Consider the following 21,055-nt stretch of genomic DNA (forward strand, 5'->3'; position numbering starts at 1 on the left):
CACACACACACACACACACACACACACACACACACACACACACACACACATTTTCTTCATATAAAGGAACCCAGGAAAAGCTCACTCGCAGACTGATGGCTGCCTGGGGCCTGGGCTGACTTGGATGGGGACACAGGTCTCAGAATGTTCGAAACTGTAAGGTAGCCAGCACTACTGTTTCTACCACAGCTCCACACTCTCCAGACACTAGCCTTTGTTGACTCTGGATTTATTGCAGTGCCTGTATGCAGTTGGCATCACGTTCCCCACAAGGATGACCCTGTGCTTACTCATAGTGCATGCAGAGGGTTGTCCTCACCCCCTACTGAGAATGACCCGTGTCTATCACAGTGTGCAAACGGAGATGACCTCACCCTTACAGAAGGGGAACCTCTATACTCACACAGTGCCCTCATGGGGTCAGCCTAACTCCTACCGAGAGATTCTGTACCTATTCGCACAATTCCCATAAACAGTCGGCTCAGACCTAGAGGCAGAAGACTGCTGATTCCCATTGAAGAGGATACTGAGATTCCAAGAGTCACCACGGCACCCTACTGGATGGCAGAGCCTACCAAATCCACCCTTCCAGGGCTGTGGGTACATAGATTGGGAGTCCTGCTTTCTGGACTAGGAGAAAACAGAGGCAAGGACGATTCAGACTTCGTCAAAACCCAGGTCCCGGGGGCTTGAACCACTCTGTGACCCTATCAGTCCTAGACCAAGCCCCCTGCTCAGAGCCACTGTGCTATGTCTGGCTCCCCCTGTAGGACAAACCTGGCATCACATGTTGTCAGCCTTGAGCCTCCTGTAAATGAGCAGGCGGTGGGTAGCCTCTGGCACATGAAGCTGTGCAGAATCGGACCCGAGTACATTGGGACGGTTGGAGGATGGGTGCTCCCCCAAATCCCTTGCTGGTGCTACCATGGCCTTGTCTCTGACGGCAGACATGGGCCTGCTGACCTGGCAAGAGTGCTCCAGCAGGAAGGACACTGTGTGCAGATGCATCCCAGGCCACTTCTGTGAGACGCAGAATGGGGAGCACTGTTCCACATGCTTGCCGCACACGGCCTGCCCTCCAGGACAGAGGGTACAGAAGAGAGGTGAGCTGGCCTACTGAACGTTCTTTTCGGAAGCCACCAATGTGCCTGCTGCCCGGGGTCTAGAAAACCTCTAGCTTAAGGATTTCAGAAGGAACGGAGCAGAAATCTTGTCCAACCCTAGGGCACCCACCCTAGACCAGTCCTGGCGGCAAGAGAGGAGAAAGTGCTATAGGTTCTCAGGAGGGAGGGTGAGACAGCAGAAGATAGAGGAGGGGAGAGGGGAGCACAGGGAGACAGGGAAAAGCCAAACTTGAACTCAGAGAATCTGGAAGATTCAGGAAGAAAAAAGCTTCCTGGTGAGAGTCAGGAGTAGGACAGAGGGCAGAGGAGGAGGGAAGGAGAACTGGAGCAACACCATTGGCTTCCACTTCTGGTCTAACCTCATATATCCAACCTCAGGTCTAACCTCAGCTATCCCGCCTCAGCCAGATGCTTTTCGGGAAGCCCGACTTGTAAACTGTGCCCAACCCCACTACTCACCTAGATGTGAGGGCTGCCTTTGTCTTCTGTCTGGCATCTGGCCAGGCCCCCCTGGGTTATTACAGCATCCCATGTCTGGGATGTCCTAAAACTACCCAGCCCCTTCTCACACAGTCTCACGGTGCCATCTACCACCACAGCTCCCTCCCTCTACCAGCCACAGAGTATTATGTGTTGGAAGGCTTCAGAATAGACAGCTCCCAGGCCCCACCCCAGGGAAGCCCAGGTCCTTGCAACCCTGAGCCCAGCTCCTCTGCTTGCCCCTCTTTACTTCCCAGGTACTTACAACCAGGACACTGTATGTGCTGACTGCCTAACAGGGACCTACTCACTTGGAGGGACTCAGGAGGAATGCCTGCCCTGGACCAAGTAGGTGACTAGCACCCTGGAAAGGGAACTACTCTGTCACCCTGGGAGATGAGTAGCCAAACCCAGCTGGGCTGCATCCTGGGTAGGCAGAGCAGTATGGGGACTTAGCTAGGACTCCACAGGCTGTGGCCAGTTCCCACTCTATGATTTTAGGAACAAGACGTCAAGGATATGGGAATTCTCTGTACTTCTGTAGTGGGGGTGGGAGGCATGCTGATTGTAAGATTTAGTCAGTGTTTCTATGACTGTGAAGAGACACCCTGACCACAGCAACTCTTATAGAGGAAAACATGTAATTGGGGCTGGCTTACAGTTCAGACGTTTAGCCCATTATTGTCATGGTGGGAAGCATGGCAGTGTGCAGGCTGAGATGGTTCTAGAGATGCAGCTGGGAATTCTACATCTGGATTGGCAGCAGGAGGAGAGACTGACACTGGGCCTGGCTTGAGCATCTGGAACCCCAAAGCCCCGGGACACTCTTCCTCCAAAAGCCCACACCTACTCCAATGAGGAGGTGTTCCTAATAGTGCCACTCCCTATGAGCCTATGAGGGCCATTTTTAGTCAAACCACCACCACAATGTTCTCAGGCAAGGCCCCTTCTCCACCTGAGCCAGGATCCCCTCAGTGTGGATCTCGGACCCTAGAGCTAACCTGAGAACTTGGGATCACTGAGGATAGCTCGGCTTCCTTGGGTGATCCCTAGGGAAGGGCATCAACTCATCCTTTTCCCCCATCTCTCTTTACTGAGGTCAGTTCAGTCCCCAACTTTGACCCTAGCACCCCTCCCTTTCTTCCTCCCTCTTCCTCCTCTTCCTCCTCCTCCTCCCCCTCCTCCCCCCTCCTCCTTCTCTTCCTCCTCCTCCTCTTTTTTTTGCTTCCATTTCTACCCTGCTTCTTCATTCCCTCCTCTTATCTGTTTCCCCACAAAGGGCTTTAGAACTGTAACCAACCTAAGTCCTATCTCAGAGCTGTTATACCAGCTGATAGGTTCTGAGTTGCATAGACCCTGTCTTGCTCCCCATTGCCCAGTCTGCTGACCTGTCCCCACAGCATAGGTTTCCCACCACGTCCCATGGCTGCTCTCTCCTAGGTGCGGTGCATTTCAACAGGAAGTAACACGGGGGACCAGCAGTACAGACACCACCTGCTCCTTCCGGGTCGTCTATGCTGTTGTGTTCATCCTTTTGGGACTTGTGATAGTGGGAGTTGGGCCAACTGCATTTTTCATCCACAAGCGAAGACATCTGCACTCCGGTGAGCAACACTTCCACCCTTCCAGGGCTCAGGAGTCCAAGAGTGGTCCCAGGGTCTTTGTAGAGTCTGGATCTACAGTGGCTAGTGGTAGAGCCCTTCCTCAGAGCCTAGCTGTCAGGTGGCCTCTCTAGGATCCTCTGTTCTTCCTTCTTCCCTCCTCCCTCTCTTCCTTCTTTCTTTCCTTCCTTTCATTGTCCAGTCTCAGCTGTGTCCTGCTAAGTTGGGCTCTAGAGACCAGCTTGCAGACCAGCTTGCAGGCCTGGGAAGCTCTGGGCCATGCTTCAGGGAATCAAAAAACAATGGCCAGGAAGGCCATTCTCTTGTCGGTGAGGAAGCATACCTCTGTGTGCTCATCCTTGGGTACTGCTCCTGCATGAGGCCTCTTCCCTAGGCTCTGCAGGTGGGCCAAGTAGCCTATCCCCCTTTCTTTCCAAGTTAAGTCCCCGCTCACAGGAGTGAGCAGGTTCCCCAACTCTGCAAAAGCAGGTGAGTGGTTGCCTTTGGCCTTCAGGAAGGGGGGCAGGGATCTGTTCCTTCACCTGGTGGGCCTCCTGTGGGTCTTGACACATGTCCAAAGTTCACTTCTTCTGGTAGAGAGGGTCAGACTCTAGAGGTAGGTCACACAGCTGGAAGCCCAGAATGTGGGTTTTCCATTGCTGTGTGCCAGACGCCCCTCTTGCTTCAGCCCCTTCCATGACTCCATGTCCTTGTGTTACAGGCCCAGTGGCCAGGGAGCTGGAGCCTTTCCAGGTATCATTGCTAGGGGTGTTTGGATCGGGGAGGAGGTTCCAACTGGTTGAAGGACCTGACTTCATTGTCTACAGCTGAGCTTGTCCCCGAGAACCATGCAGTCCCCGGCTTGGTGCCTGAGAGTCAGGAATTCACCTTGCGTTTCTTTGGCAGCAGGAGCAGCAGGAGAACACTATCAGGTTTCCAGTCACCGAAGTTGGACTTGCTGCAACCGAGGAGGAGACAGCCTCCAACTGCACGAATCCTGGGTGACGAGACACCTAGGAGACCTAGGTGGGAAGTTTCCATATGCCAGGGGAGCATGGCAGATGTCCTGGGCTGCTTCAGCATTGCACAGCAGTGAAGATGTAGTCATGGCTCATGGTCTAGGAGTTGCTTTGCCATTCTTAGTGTTAAATGGGGTCATCTGCTCCCATTCAAACACTAAGAGGTGGTGATCCAAAGTCTGTATCAATGACAGCTACCACTGCCCCTATGTCTTACTTCCTGGCTTTTCCAGTCAGCCCATAACAGCTCTGTCTAAACCTTAGGCCTCTGTTTGCTCTGGAAATGTTAAGCCTAGGCCTGCTTATCTGGAGGGCTGGTGAGCACTGCCTCCTGGGGCCGGGGTGATGAGACATGAATATGACATTAATGGATTTTATTTTGAAGTTTCTGGGGCTGAAATCTAGCCCATACCAGGCAAGTACTTTATTCCTGAGCTACATTCTCAATACTCTTTCTGTTTTTACTTTGAGGCAAAATCACACGAAATTGTCTGGGTCAACTTTGGACTCCTTCTGTATCTTGGGAAAGCCTGAAACTTGACACTTCTACCTCTGCTTTTCAAATAACACTGTGATTACCTGCGTGGTTATCCAGACTGGGCAGGCCAATGCTTTGTATTCTTCTCCTGTGTGTGTGTATGTGTGTGTGTGCATGTGTGCGTACACACACACACACACACACACATACACACACACTCATGCTTTATCCTCTTTTCTGCTAGCCCCAGAAAATCAGGTTTTGTCCTCTTGCTGTTTCACCAGCCCCAGAAAGTTTTCTGCAGGCTCCAGAGAACTTAAGTTTTACTCCCTCAGATAAAAATCTGCTGAGGGATTGATTAATCCCCGACTGCATACCTCTCCTCAGTGTAACTGACCTGTCGAAGCTGGCCTTCGGTACTTGTTCCATAGTAGCTAACTATCTTGAGCTAGCCTGGAGCTCACCAATTCAGTTAGCTTGGTCTACCACTGAGCCCTGAACCCCGGGTATACCCTTGGCTCTGTCTTCTCAGTGTTGGGATTAAGTTCTGGATAGCACTATGTCAAACTTTTAAAGTAAATTTTGTGGATGAACTCAGTTTTAAGAACACAGGTCCTTATGCTAAAAAGCATGCACTGTAGTGACAGAACCATTACCCTGGCTTCAGAATAAATTTCTAAGTTATTTTATACTTGTCATAGGAAATAAATATTTTTGTTACACGCCCTGTCTCTATCTTGTGTCTCATCAAACATCTGTCCTGTGAGAATGATGGTGACTATTCTAAGGTGGCTATGTTCCCATGTCACAACAGTCACTTGATGAGGGGCCTCCACTGGCAGGAGGTGCAGCCACTCTTGCTGATGGTTTTGTTCATCCTGTTCAGTGATTGATTTCATCACTGCCATATTTTCTGGCCCCCATGTTTCTGTGGGCATCCTTTCCAACAGGATTCTTTTAACATCTCCCATCACTTCACCGGAGTGACTGCCCGTCAAGCCGACTGCTGTGTGCCAGTCCCCCTTCCCTCATCCTGGCCTCAGTTCTTCTCCCAAGAACCGTGTCAGCTTGAGATAAATCAGGTAGACCAGTCTTGACTGACATTGCTTTCTTTTTTTTCCTGGTCACTTTCTAAACCTTTCATTCTGATTAAATTTCAGGGGTAAATTTTCTGCCAACCACCCCATACTTACTTTGCCTGTGTCTCCAGTAAAATGCTCGTTGTATTGTTCTAGATATGTTGGCCTCTGGCTTTGCTCTGACTACATCTAGGGCCTGGTCCCCAAACACAAGGCCCAGGTTTCCCTGGAATAGCACCGAATGATGGAGTTGTGATTTTAAAATTAGACACTGGGATTACTGGGAGATGGCGAAGTGGTTATTAAACAAGACTTGGGCACAGTGGGCCTGAAAGCTGTTCTTCTTGGTACTGACAGAATGGGTGGACATTCAGGAGCAGAGACACGAGCAGAGCCTGAGACACTGCCACCTTCTCTGCCACTGCAGAACCTTCTTCTCTCTGTTCTGGTCTCCTACAGCAGCACAGGGTATGCATGGTCAACCAAGCACAGGCAGAGATCACACCCACCTGAATGAATGGATGCCTGGGGCCAGCTGCATGGCACCGTGTTCTCTGAGCTGGCTGTCTGAGGTGCAGAGGATCCAGTGCAGAGGTGTTGTCCAGTCTGGATCAGCACTGGTTCCCCTTCAAGCCACAGGAGAAGTGCAGTGGGACCCTGAAGGAATCCTGTTCTTTGTATCCAGAGGCCCACAATAGATTTCTGTCTGTGGCGGGAAGTATTAAAAATTGTGTGGCTAGTTTTTGCGCTACTGCTGCCAACTCTCTCAGCCCAGGTGTGGTTCTGTCAGGCTACTTTTTTTAGCTAGCTCATGCAGCTCCAGATTGCTGTGTTCCCAGCTCTGGTTCAGTTTGGCGCTAAGCCCAACACCAGTGGGACACATGGCCCCAGCCAAGTGTTCCCATTTTGCAGACTCTGTGGCCCAGGGGCCCCCCTGAGATGTCGGTGTGGTCGCTACCTCCATGGCCCTAGGCCTAGCCTCATGCAATGACCGTCAAACTCTCAGATATTACAATACCCAGTAACCCAGTAAAATCAAAACTTTTAAAGCTTATAGTTAACCGACCAGATTTATATATTAATAAAATCTTAATATACAAGATGCCCACACAATTTAGACCAATTATCCCAATTATTCTAACCCTAAGAGATTCATAACTACCTGTGGCTACTTAAAGCCACAGTGGTTCTGAATTAGTCTGTTTGTCTTCCATCTTGATTTTTTTCTCTCCTCTCTCCCTGCGTCCCTCTCTCTGCAACTCTTAGCTCTGCCTCCCTTCTTCCTGTCTAATTACAGGCCTCCTGCTGCACTAATATTTAAATAGATTGGACAGGGGAAATCTTGCCACATCTGTCCCGAACATGATTTCATTCTGATGGTTTGATATCTGAAGCCTCCCTTACCCTTTCAGGAGGAGCCAACTCCTAAATTCAGGAACCGGTGACCCGGGAGTTTGCAATTTACGTTCAGACTGGCCTATTTGAAGCTCACCAGTATGAGCTACTTTTCTCAGTGCTTGGCTCAAGCACCTGACAGGAAATCATGTAAGGAAGAAGGGGTTATTTTCGCTCCTCGTTTCAATGTACCATCCATCACGGTGGGAAAGACAGATGCATGAGTTGGCCGGTCACCTTGTGTCTGCAGTGAGGAAGCAGAGCTTCCTTTCTGAGCTTCCTGAAGTCTGAGACCCTTGGCTGTGGAATGATGCTCCCTGACTTTAGGCTGGGTCTACCCGCCTCAACCCAGTTTATTTCCATGGTGAGTCTAAATCCCGTTAAGTTAATAATCGGCATTAACTGTTGCACTATTGGACTTAGAGTCAGAGCCTGTTCCCAACAAGCTCAGTCTGGACTCCAGCCCCCGAGGAGGTGATTTAACATTTTTTTTTTTAATTTTTGAAAAGCTCAATTGCCAGCCTGCATCAGGGTAGTGTCTGCACTGTGAGCGACAGGACAAGGCTGTGTTGTCTCTTCAGGTGGATAGCTAGAGCCACCAGGCAACATTAGGCCACCGCCGTGCTGGGTTTCTGCCCAGCTTCGTGTATTATATGACTTTCCTTGAGAGATGTGAGTGAATGTCTAATTACCCCAGATTGGGTGCTGAAGACCTTTGTCCTGCAGGTCCCACCCCTGAGGCCTTTGAGATGCCATCTCAGAAGTGTCCCGGGAATAAGGTGTGTCCACAGAAGTTGCAGGGATAGGCCAAGCGGTGGCAGATGGGAAGGAAAGTGCCAAGGTTCATCTGAAACCTAAGAAGTGGTGAGAGCTGGACTGAGTAGAATGGAGTCTGCAAATGGCCACATTGAGAAAGGGGACATATATCCAGTGACCCCAGCAAGTCCATCTTTCTAGTTCTAATCTGACGTTGAGGTTAAGCAGACACAGGGGTATGCTTATTTCAGCAGTCCTGGGTAGGGTGTGGTCCCACCCATCACTGCCTCTCCTGTGAAGCGGCCTGACATATCTCTTTTCAGGAGAACAGCTTCTCTTCTTGCTGGTCTATGCTTTAGGGTTTCTTCTCTCACAGGATGAGAATCCCAAGGTAGTTTCAGTCCCCTGGGGTCCACTGCTTCAATAGACTCAGAGTCAATGAGAGGAACAAATGAGTCTTTAGAATATCTTCCTCTCTGCTAGTTATGGTCACACTACCTAGAGGTGTCCTCTGAGGCCTTTATACCCTGGACCAATGGTCCCTAGAGCCCCAGAGCTAAGATTGGCCCCTACAGGGGGCAGAGTCTGTAAAATTACCCACATCAACCAACCCACACCATGTCTTCAGCTTCTGACCCCAGAGTTCCTGACAGTCAACCAGGATTGGTTCCTGTACCTCAGAGTCTGGAAAACTATTGTCTCTGGCGAGCCTTAGCTTACTGGGGACCCCCTGGGTGAACCACTCAGAGTTGAGAATAGATGCAACCCCAGGCAGCTCATTCTATGGACCTTTATACAGTTTCCAGGGGTGGCATAGAGAAGCAGCAAGTAGGCACAATATGATTGGCAGAACAGTGTGACTTTTAAACTGATTGGTCCTTAGGGAATGAGGCGGCAAGGACTTCCCTCGACTGTGGGTGGCCAACAATCTGTCCTGTGGAATGTGTCCCCCCCCACCCCTCCATTGTTGTCTGAGGAATGTTAGTTAGCCTCTACCTTCCTGAGGGACAAGTGTTCCGAAGTTCCTGAGCTGACCTCTTCACCATCATCTGTATAAACCTAGCCTATGCCTGCTCAATGACCTTGTCTGGCCTTCCCCATGGAAACTACATGAAGGATCTCACCTGCAGAGACCTTGCTTCTTCTGCTTGCTGATCATCCCTGGGGCTTCCCCGGGCGGCCTTGGTGACTCCGGGGAAGGGCTGTAACAAGCCTGCTTCTCGGTGGTAGTTTCCCCTGATCTGCAACCTTGCCAGACTGTACCATGGTAATACCTGCACTGTGAGACAGGCCATAGGACAAGACTATGCTGTCTTGGCCACAGTGGATGGCTAGAGAGATAGAGCAACCTTAGACCATAGGGCTGGGTTTTCAGCCCAGCTTCTTTTCCTCACGTATTGTGTGACTTTTGCTTAGAAAACATGAGTAAATGTCTAGTTACCCTAGATAGGGCACTGAAGACAAACCAAAAAAAAAAAAAAAAAAAAAAAAAAGAATACTACCTAGGTCTAGCTTAGAGAACTGGATGAAAGTCCCTCCTCTCAGCTGCCAGGATCCCTGGCCCTGGATCTCAGGGCTGTGTATGAAGCAGTTGGGGCCAGGCTAAAGCCTCCCTGTAACAGGTTTCCTCTCCAGGTAGCCCCTGCTTCCTGCAGGTCCTACTGTTGTGGGGCCTCTGAAAAGCTGCCTTGTAAATAAAATTTTCAGAGGTGTGGTGTGGTCCACAGAAGCTGGTAGAAATGGGGTGAGGGGCTAGCACTTGGTGCAGGAGGGTAGCAGGGAGGCAGAAAGGAAGAAAAGTGGGGAGGCTCACCTGAGGCCCGGAAAGGGGTAAGATCAAGACTCACCAGAGTGAGTGGAGTCTGCAGAATGCCATGGCCCAGGCCTAGGGTATCAGCTTCAGAGACTGGCCCTGTGCAAGAGGCCGACTCTTGTTTTGTTCCTAGCTTCTGTGTCCCAGTAACTCAGCTGTCTAGTCAGCACCTCAGCCCAGTCAGTATCTGAGCCCAGTCTCTGCCATGGCAACTACTGTGGTGGTGGTAGCTCAGCACCAACCCTGAGAACTTAGGGGCCTATAAAGCAAACCGGAAATGGAGGGGTAGACGTGGTTGCAGAGGAGACACCAGGATGATGCTGTGGGTTTGAGGCTCCCCATCCCATTCCAGAGTTTCCCTTGGAATTCCTCCATCAACAGCCTCTCCCTCCTCTGTGAGGACAGATCCTACCTACATAGGACAAATATGTGGGTTAATGAGACCTGGGTATCCTGTCAGGTGTCTGGAGAGACTGTGCACATGAAGCAGAGCTTCTAGCAAACACACACACACACATACACACACATACACACACATATATATACACATACACACACATATATACACACACACACACACACTCACACATACACACATACACAAACATACGCACACACATATGCATACACACACATACACACACACATACACACACACATACACACACACATACACACATACACACATACACACACATACATATACACACACATATATATACACACATACGCACACACACATACACACACATACACACACACACACACACACATACACGGTTCACACAGGGTTCACACTGGACAAACCGGAGACAACAGGACATACATAATTAGTAACAGCCAGGATCAGAGCACTTGACCACAATGAGAAGCCCCAGGCAGTGCACGAGGAACTGGGAGAAAAAAAGTCTTTTGCTGCAGTGGATGGCTGGCTTCACTAAAAAGGAGGCCAGAATCTTTGCTACTTCTCCCTAGGCATACAGAAATCAGAATTTGGACAATCACAAAGGGTAAATGTAGGCGAGGAGCAAGATGTTTCCAGCCTGAGATGTCTCCCAACTTCATTTTATCATAAATACAGGGAAAAGGGGCGGGGCTGGCGAGCTGGCTCAGTGAGGAAAAGACTCTTGCTGCCAAGTTGGTGGCCTTGTTTGGTTTTTTGAGACAGAGTTTCTCTGAATAGCCCTGGCTGTCCTGGAACTCACTCTGTAGACCAGGCTGGCCTTGAACTCAGAAATCTGCCTGGCTCTGCCTCCCAAGTGCTGGGATTAAAGGCGTGTCTCACCACTGCCCGGCTGCCTGAGTTTAATCCCTAGAACTCACATGATGTAAGGCAAAAAACCAACTCCTGCAAGTTGTCCTGTGATCTCTGCATGTGTGCTGTGGCACATGCTCACATGCACACAGGCACACATGCTCACACGCACACAGGCACACATGCTCACATGCACACAGACACACATGCTCACATGCACACAGGCACACATGCTCACATGCACACAGACACACATGCTCACATGCACACAGGCACACATGCTCACACGCACACAGGCACACATGCTCACATGCACACAGGCACACATGCTCACATGCACACAGGCACACATGCTCATATAAATGTAATACTCTTGCAAGTTGTCCTGTGATCTCTACACATGTACTGTGGCCCATGCTCACATGTACACAGACCACACACTCATACACAAAATAAAAGCAATAAAATTTTTTAAATAGGGAAAAAAACCTAGAATATGCAAGCAAATCTAATTGCTAAGCAAATCTTCCAGCACCACATTCACATCCAGTCTGGTGCAGCCCTGGTTCTGTGAGGCTGAGGCAGGGCACACAGACCTGACTGGCAGATGAGAAGACCAAAGCATGTTAGGAACTAGGATGAACAGAGGGCTGGGGTTGCCCGGGCCTGTTCTGGGATGACCCAAAGAGACCGCTGCAGTGTTCCGGACATGTTATAGTATTGTGGGGAACTGGGTATCACCAGGCTTGACCTTCACACAGATTCTGATCATCTCCCATGGAAGCTTATGGGGAGTTTCAGAGGCTCTGAGTTGGGTGGTTACAGCCAGGGGTCATCTGCAAGGACAAGAAGAGGAACCAGCTAAGCAGCAAGGAAGGGTGAAAGGCATCATGGGAAGAGGGGGCAGAGTACCCCTGAAAGGAGATCCAGCACCTGGATGGTCCTGCCTCGCCAGACGGAAATGCCACCCTGGCTTGGACTATTGATATCACTGTCCCCAGCCTCACCCAGCCGCACCCCAACTCCATCTCGACTGTACAAACACCCTTATCAGCAGAGAGGAGTGCAGGTGCTCAGCCCTTTGTCCTGCCAGAAGCTGAAACCATCAAGGTGCTACCACCACTGCTTCTGAATGAGGGCCACTGCCGGGGCCTTCTCGGTGGTGTGGGGCTGGCTTCTCCAAACCCTTCTCCTTCAGGGACAGGGCAGTACAGGAAGTACAGGAAGGCCCAGGAAAGCTCTAGATAGCAGTGCATAGACTTTTACTCCATGATCTGGGAAGCCAGACAAGGGAGAAGTTTGAGGTGGAGGCTGGGAGGCATGGGGACAGAGAGAAGACTGCAGCCTGTCCCCTGGACTCCCGGATGGAGGAGGAACTCTGCCACCCTTGTGTCTGATAGCTGCAAGTCTTTGCTTCTCGTTTCTCAGGGAGTCTCTTGAGTGTGGAAGTTGTCAAAATCCAGAGTCAGCAGTGCCAAGTAGAAGGTTAAGAAGGAGTGGCTCACCCCTCACTGACAACTACCACAAGCCTTGGCCAGAACCACACGGCCTTGTATGGAAAACAATGCTGTGGGAAGCCAGCCCAGAGCTGTGTGTTCAGCTTCAGGCTGGTGTCCCCTCATTAATAATCACTGTGGGCAAAGATGATGACTTCACATGGTGCTCACTTTGTCTTTGAGAACCTCCCTGGCCTCAGCTGCCTTGAATATGAACTCTGTTTACTGCTGTACACATACATTCCCTTGGAACACTCCATCACATCCAAACTCTTGGAGAATGGCTCTGTGGTCATCAGGTTAACAAGGCTGCTCAAGACTTATCCAGGCACCCGGTTCACTGAGGCAGTGAAGTGGTATGGACTCAGGGATCAACTGATCAATTGGGGCCAAAGCTGCTTTACCTTTGGCAATTCTTCTGTCAGCGACTGCATGGCCAAAAGCTGCTTGCTTTTTTTGGCAGTTTTCTATCTTCAACTCTTTGCTCTTCTGTGGCCAAAAGCCTCTGACTTCTGGTAATTTGACTTCATGCTGATACAGCAGGGGATTTAAACAAAAAGTTGTAGTTTCTCTCTGGGTCAAGGGCCCCTGCTGGGGAGAGGCAGGACTTGGAGTTTGTTAACTCTTCATGACCCAGAGAGAAGAGAAAAGGAAAAAAGAGATTCAAGCACAGATACACATGAACACACACACACACACAAACAAGACACACTCACAGATACACAGAGACACACACAAACACACACACAGACATACACACAAACACACACATACACATAGACACACAAACACAGAGACACACACAGACACACACAGACACACAGACACACACACACAAACACAGACACACACATATAGACACACAAACACAGAGACACAGAGACACACAGACACACAGACAAACACACACATTGGTCGGGCCTGAGCACCTGTCTCAACAAATCCATAAGTGTTTATACATACTTACATACATAATCCTACTCTTACGTATGTCCATACAGATAGACAGACAGACATATAGATATATACATTTGGTGGATGGGGCTGAGCCCCAAATGCCAACACGCTTTATTCCTTTTCTCAGCCTCTCTTATATTTTTTTAGGCAAAGGTTCTTTAGAAAATTATCTCATAGAAAAAATGTTACACAAAAGGAGAGTTACAGAAGGATGTCAATAGTTATGTTCAAAGCAGTCATATCTGATGAATGGGAAGGACCTGTCACCCCTATTTGGGCACAGGGAGGCATCCCCTAGCCCTCTAGTTATTTCTGGCTATTTTTTATTTCTGGTTAATAGAGTTTGGAGTCCTGTGGATCCCATGGTGGGACCAGGAGCTGAATTATGAAGTTTCAAAAGTTTTTCAAAAGTTTCATGTTCTGAGATGCCAGGCACTTTAGCCATCAACAAAAAAGGACTGGCAGACTTCTTAAGAAAAGAATTCCAGTTGATGAATGTTGTTGTCTTGCTTTTCTGTTTTTGCTTTGGTTTTATGTCTTGTCGTGTGTATCTGGTCTATATTTATGTGTGTTCTGATTTGGGGCTGTATCACATCGCCACATACATGGTCCCTGTAAGACAGATGCTGCCGCCGGGCGGTGGTGGCGCACGCCTTTAATCCCAGCACTTGGGAGGCAGAGGCAGGCGGATTTCTGAGTTCGAGGCCAGCCTGGTCTACAGAGTGAGTTCAGGACAGCCAGGGCTACACAGAGAAACTCTGTCTCGAAAAACCAAAAAAAAAAAAAAAAAAAAAAAAAAAAAAAAAAAAAAAAAAAAAAAGACAGATGCTGCCTGTGCTGCCCTGCTTCCTGCCCAGGTCTAGCTGGTGGTAAGGCTAAGCCAGGGGATCTGTATTGACCTCTGACCTCTGACCTCTGACAGTACAGCTGTGCATCTGCAGCTCCAACAAATGGAAGAATCTGTGACTTCTGTGCCTGTAAGTTTTGCTGTCTATTTTGTGTGTGTCAATGGATGTGGCCACACTGCATGCTTATTTCTGACTGGTCTTGACTATGTGAGCTTACTGTGACGTTTCTTTCTCCTGCTGCCAGGTGTCTGGGCTTAGAATTAAACTCTGGGCTTTCTGGCCACTGGATCGAATATAATAGGAATTGAAATGTCATTTGGGTATGGATGATATTGAAGTTATTTTATGCTGTGCTACTTTATTGCTGGCTCTGAAATTGGGTTATAGCTCACCATTTTTCAGACACAGGCATGATTTAAATTCTATGTCTGGGGCTAGAAATTAAAGGGATTATTGGTTTATAAGTTATTTGATATGGTTAAAAAATCTATAATATCTATGACAAAGGGCTAACTTAAAACTCGTAATTCGCAGTTGGAAATTACAGCATAATTTTGTGAGACATAAACCACATATGACTGGTCACCATCTTGGCTCTGGGCTGAAGAAGATGGAGTCATGGTTTCACTGCCATCTTGACTAAGGGCAGCCATGTGGCTGGCAGTCATCTCAGCTATGGATTTGGAGAGGCAATTTGACTAAGGGTAACCACATGGTTTATATTGATTGTCCTGTCCTAAAAACCAAGTTTATAAAAGATAAGATTTAAAAAAGTGTTCATTTGATGAGATAGTAAAGCTATACCTTCGTGCATTCATGTACAAGAATGTTTCTTGATCACAGCAAAACTCTGTAACATAAAAGTAACCCACTTGGTATTAATTTTAGAGACATTAAATTGTTTATACTGTCAGAAGTTGGGTTTTGGCTTCTGAAAATTATTATTATGCTCTATGTTTTCACTCTTAAAAATGTTTATTTTGACATTGTCAAAAACACAATTGAGAGATTTTAAAGCTTTTTTCAGAAAGTTTTGGTGGTTTACAGCATTAAAAAGGGTGAAAAATCACTGGCTAAAAAATATGTCTCTCTTTACCTGAGGTCTTTTCAGGCTAACAGAGTCTGTTAAGGATATATACGTAACCTTACTTTTCCTAGCATTATTAAGCTGTCACTTTTTTTTGTAAATTGAGTCATACAGGAAACTTATGTTCTATAATTATACACCATATAAGGATCAAGAAATTTCCCAGTTTCTTTTTTAAATGTATTTATGGATTAAAATTTTAAAGTAGAAAGAGTTTCAATTTAAAATCATTATTTTAAGGTTAAACCTAACAGGAATGGAATGCCAAGTCCCAGTCTTATAGAAGCCACTAAATTATTGTAAAATGTTAACGATAATTAGAAATGCAAGTTAATACTCAGTCACCTTATAGGTGATCAAATTCTTTAATATGTTCAAAACTATACTTGTAATCATGCTAAATGCTACAAATAAGTAAAAACAGACAAGGATCGTTTAACTCAGATATGCTTGGTAGATACTAGTTCTCAAGCCTGTCAGACATCTGCTGAATCTGGCATTTAAGATGTTTAAACTTAACTATGACAGTCAGAGATGCCCAGATCCTAGCAGTGTCCCCAAGGTCTCCAAGACTATAATAGGCACAGTGACAAAGGACACCACTTAAATTATGGTAGCACTAACTGCTGGGAGAGACTGCCCCCATGCCTTGTCCACTGCTAGGGCCTGGCTCAACCTACGGACAAGTAGGACACCAGGCCCCACTTTGCCTAGACAAAGTAAGGTCAGTCTCTTCTATGTTTCTCCTCCATAGAAAAGCCACTCATCTTTTGGGCTTGATAGTCAAAAGTGATACCTCTCTGCCTCTGCAGCCATGGAGACCCCGGGAGACTGGGACAACTGTCTAGGTAATGGACTATGGACTACTCTCTGTCATTTTAATGGATACATAAGGCACTTAGATTATAACTTATTTTTCTGACCATATTGATGGCTAAGTTAACTGTAGCTTGTCAGACAGAACATCAGGCAACTAGTTCCTTACCCCAAGATAATCAACTGGCGGCATGTTAGTTCGCTAGTCAGTTCATTAGCTAGTTAAAACTTATATATCACTTATTTAAAAAGGACTAAAAAGGTTTCAGATGTAACTTCCACTAATGAAATACGTTTTTACAATGATTACTCTCAGTGAAAATAACCATTTATGCCTTTGGTAAATGATTAGGATAAAAAAAAATTTTCTTCTGAGGTACATAAAGGCTTGAGGACATAAAAGCTTAAGTTCTGAGGGTCTCAAAATGATTTAAGACATACAGAAATAAAAAATGTTTCAGATTTCTTTCGCCTTCTAAGCACCCTGAGATTTTGGCGGTTCGAGATTTGATGGTGCTCTGAGCGCTCACTACTCAGATATTGAATTCACAAGGATTTTGAAGTTTCTCTGGCTGTCTTCAAGATATAGACTTAGAGATGTCTTTTATTGGGCTAAAACATCTCTGTCAAATCTATATACCTGGCTTTCTAGGCCAATAAATAAATAAGTAAATAAATACATGAATAAATAAATAAATAAATAAATAAATAAATAGTTCAAGCTTTTTAACCCAAAGCTATAGTTCTTACATAGACTCAAAGACTTGAGTCTATTTTTAAGGGATTGGTTTTGTTCACTGTGTATTCAGATGCTGATTGCTGTGTTCAGAGATCTGGTTGCAGTACAGACATTGGCGTCCTCCTCCTGTCTCAACGTTGTATAAAAATTTTTTTCCATTATCTCTGGCTGCTTAATAAAGATACGATCAGCGGGAGAAGAGGAGGAGGGTTTTCTGAACCAAGTGCGGTGTTCTGGAGGAAGGAGGAGAGAAGAGAAGTCTCCATGAGGAAAGGACAGATGGAGCAGGAGCAGCCAGAGAGAGACTAGGATGGCAGCTAACCTATGTGACTGGAAAGTTGCTGGTAAGTAGTCAATCAGGCTACCACGATCAGGTTAGCATAGATGAGAACCCTGCCCAGCAAAAGCGCAAGAAGCTTTTTAATAAATATAGCAGGTCTCCCTGTAATTATTGCAGAGCTAGGGCGGGCATAGAAAAGCCCTGTACTTTTACATTGGTATCCAACATGCTAGGCACAGAATCCAAACTTAAAAAGAAATTCAAACTTACAAAGAACCAGGCAGGCTTAGAGCCTGAAATGCTCCGGGTGGAAGACGGACACTGTGGTGGCCTGTGCTCTGTGAGTGGAGCAGCCGAAGTCCAAGTCCGGCTGGCCACAGGAGCCAAGGGAACAAACAGTGCCCCAAGGTGAGGCTTGGCGTGAACAGGGATCAGAAGGGGAAGGTTCTCCCAAGCTCTACATGATTCAGGAGAAGAGTCGGAGCACATGCTAGTGAAAGCTAGGTGGGCAGGGGACACATGGGTACCAGGCCGCGTGGGTTTGGACGCTTACTTAGCATGCATGCTTCCACGGTCTCCCACGAGCATGCCCCTACATGCTAGACCCACAGTGCCTTGGCGGGAGGCTGTGCTTTTGCCTGTAGCCGGGACGCACAGATCCCAGCCAGCAAATAGCTTGCAGCAGGGCAGAGCCGCCTCTTTTCTGTGAGCAGAAAGGCTGGGGTGGGACTAGCCACAGCTAGGTGGTGAACTGAACAGCAGAGGGAGACAGAGGGAGCACAGATGAACTTCTAATCAGGTAAAAATACTTGGAATTACATCTAAAAGCCAAGGAAAAAAGGAGACTGGTTATAAAACATCATAGGCAGAGATACATACTTTGAAATTAATAAAATTAAAAATAAGGCTGGAAAGAGTTTAGAAAAAATCAAATACAAAAAGGATAATTGAGTTTAGAAAACAGTAAGAGAAATAAATAAAAAAATAAAGCCCTTAAAGGAGAGAAAAAGAAATAGAAATGCTTTAAAAGGTACATAGATGCTAAAGAAACTGAACACAAAAATGCCAAGTTTAAATATAAAAGATAAAGTCTTCAAAGGAAGGAGAAAGGAAGAGAAATAAAAGATAAAAGTCTCCAAAGAAAGGAGAGAGTTAAAGAGATTAAAGGAGAAAATATTTTCCATGTTAAAAAAAAAAACAAACGGAAGAGGGCACTTGGACCCCATATAATTTTGTTTTGAGTGTTGGCATGAAAATAATTACATGTTCAGTAATAATTACAATTTTATAAATCCCTTTTCAGAGAGACCAAAATAAACAGAATTAGAAGAAGGGAAGACTAAAAAATTAGATGTTGTAACAGATGTCATAGAACAGAGATGAGAGAATTTTTTTCAATCAGGATAAAGAATCTTCAAAAGAATCCAATCTGGAACCTACAAGGACAGCAAAAAAAGGTAGTTCCAGATAAGAAAAATCCATAGAGACTTGAGAAATTAGAATGGAAAGCCATAGAAATACAATATAGTAGGTTAAAAATACAGAATATGAGATACAAAGCCATCTTAGAGCACTGTCATAACATAGCTTATATGTTTTTTTGTAGATTTGAAAATTTGAAAGAACAAAACAAAACAGGTAACATGAATTCCTCTGCGTGGGAACAGTTCTGAGACCAGCTGGGACAGGGAAATGTCTCCAGCAGGACTTCAGCTAAGCAAAGCCAACAAATCCTGTTGGCTACAGAGTCCTCACATCTTATGCCATCCTTTCAAATGGCATAGATGAAATTTATATTACGGTTTGGGTATACAATCCAAACCAACTTATAAGAAAGGACAGTTGCCTTACCTGATCAAACAGGGAGCAGAGCATCCTGAGCTGAATGGGGAACACTGCACATTCCATACACATGTTAATGTACAAATGTATATCATCTTTGAAAGTTTATATATCTACGGAGCAAAAGGACCAGACACCAAAACAGACATGACAAAAGCCCAGGCCATCCAGCCTCACTGACTGCCTCAAATGCTGTTTCCCCAAAAATCTGCATTCAGAACAACTTGAAAACACCTAGCTAGGATGGTCCAGCCTCTCAGACTGTTACAGCCAGGACTTCAGTTAAGTCTTGCCTGTTTACATCAGAGGCTGGAGCGAATGTTGCAGTGAGATTTCTTAGGACTTGAACAATATCCTAGGTTCCTTAGGGCCCCCCAAAAGGGAACATCACTTCAACACAGCAGGAAGCAATTTTAGGAAACTGATGCCCCATTCCCAAGAGATGGGGTGGGTGGATTTTGGTCATTGGATGAGTGATGAATGTTTGTCATCCTTTAAGAGAGATTGGTTACAATTTGTTAATGTCTTGAAAAGAGGAGAAACAAAGTATAGCAGGTTAGATTCGGGGATTTATCTCTTTCTCTTTCCTCTCAAATCTTTCCTGGCAAATATTAGGGGAAAGGGCAGAGAAGGGATGAAAAGAAAAAAGGGGGGATATAGGAATAGTAGGATAAAAGGGTAGATTATTGAAGCTACTTTTAAACTAAAGAGAAGCAACAAGCATGGAGCACTTTCTGCAGACATCTTCCCATGTTCCTGGTATCCTCTGCACCGTACTCCTCAACACTTAACAGAAGGTGAGGAGCCTCATCTCTGGCTTTCTTCTGGTGATGCCCCTGGAACCAGTGGCTCTACAGACCAGCTCCACTCGGCTCTGCAATTTTCTCTCCTTTTTGTGTGTATGTTTGTGCACCTGTATGCACCTGTGTGTGCCGGTGGAGTCCAGCGGTTGAGTATTTTACTCAGTACCTCTCAATCTTATTTCTTGAGACAAGGTCTATCGATGGACATGGAGCTCACGGATTCAGCTACACTGACCGACGAGTGAGCCCCAAGGATTCTCATGTCTTTGCTTCTCCAGCACTGGGATCACAGGTATCTACCACTTTACTGGGCCAGTTCCCCAACCCTACTCTTGCCTGCATATATGTTTAGGCACAGTGTACCTGCCTGGTGCCTGGAGAAGACATAAGGGAGCATCAGATGCCCTGGAACTGGAGTTGCAGAGGGTTGTGAGGCACCTGTGGGGACGCCCTTTGGAAGAGCAGCTAGTGCTCTTAACCCCTGAGCCATCTCTCTAGCCGCTCACTTCTCCTTTTGACAGGTGGTATGGTTCCTAACTTCCCGCCTGGCTGTTCAGCCTCTGCTGGGTATCTTGTGGTGGCTCTCTTTCTTTCCCAGCCTCTCCATCTGTCAGATGCTTGAACTTGGCCCTAGAAAGCATCACGAAGCTTAGTGAGAAAGGGTCAGGAGAAGCGGATTCCTGAGCCCGCTACTCTTCCTAGGGACACACTGCTGCGAGCTTCTGTTTATCTCCGTTGAGTTGCTCTACACGGGAGCCAGTGGTTTAAAAGATGACTTCAACGTGGTAGGAAAGGATACTTTATGACGGTAGTTCACAGAATTTTGCGAAAATGAGACACTACGCGAATTTTCAAAGCGGGAACCTAGTCTTGCAAAGGCTGGTCCTTTCACTACTCTAAGTGCAGCTGCCCTGCTGTTTCTCACACTAGTGACTCGTGAGTTCGATTCGCCGCTTCAACTTTTTGGCTCTAGTTCTACCACCGTGCTGCACTACTAAGAACCACCTGACGCACTCGGAGAGCCGCGCAAATGTATTCTGCGCAGGCGCATCGCTTGCGGAAAGCCCTGCTACGCCATTGGCCAATAGACTTATGCATATGTAAATAAAACAGCCCAGGCAGAGGCGGAGGCGGAGGCAGAGGGATCTGCAGTGATTGTCCTTTTGGAGGGAGGATGTGCGTGTATG

General features: G+C 46.9%; 1 protein-coding gene and 1 long non-coding RNA gene across 6 annotated transcripts in view; both read left to right on the plus strand.

Annotated features, from left to right (window-relative positions):
- Tnfrsf14 (TNF receptor superfamily member 14) overlaps positions 1-6,103 on the plus strand; it is an 8,467-nt gene extending 2,364 nt beyond the window's left edge. The window contains exons 4-8 of one of the 4 annotated variants that reach the window (XM_028757956.1): positions 948-1,103; positions 1,862-1,952; positions 3,045-3,208; positions 3,927-3,958; positions 4,112-4,330. In XM_028757956.1, coding sequence (XP_028613789.1) covers positions 948-1,103; positions 1,862-1,952; positions 3,045-3,208; positions 3,927-3,958; positions 4,112-4,210 — 542 coding nt within the window. In that variant the 3' untranslated portion in view covers positions 4,211-4,330. Of the gene's footprint in view, positions 1-947; positions 1,104-1,861; positions 1,953-3,044; positions 3,209-3,926; positions 3,959-4,111 lie in introns of all 4 variants that reach the window. The other 3 variants (XM_028757958.1, XM_028757954.1, XM_028757955.1) reach the window with 3 other exon arrangements.
- Positions 6,104-7,414: 1,311 nt separating this feature from the next.
- On the plus strand, positions 7,415-20,973 carry LOC114612876. 2 transcript variants are annotated; one of them, XR_003710096.1, is made up of 6 exons: positions 7,415-7,540; positions 16,143-16,236; positions 17,125-17,287; positions 18,830-18,861; positions 20,061-20,160; positions 20,390-20,973. It is a non-coding gene; the product is annotated as an uncharacterized LOC114612876 (long non-coding RNA). The 2 variants fall into 2 exon arrangements; XR_003710097.1 differs by lacking the exon at positions 7,415-7,540 and adding an exon at positions 14,985-15,005.
- Positions 20,974-21,055: the final 82 nt, after the last annotated feature.

This window comes from Grammomys surdaster, unplaced genomic scaffold (genome assembly GCF_004785775.1).
Source record: "Grammomys surdaster isolate TR1022 unplaced genomic scaffold, NIH_TR_1.0 126185, whole genome shotgun sequence".
NCBI classification, from domain to species: Eukaryota; Metazoa; Chordata; class Mammalia; order Rodentia; family Muridae; genus Grammomys; species Grammomys surdaster.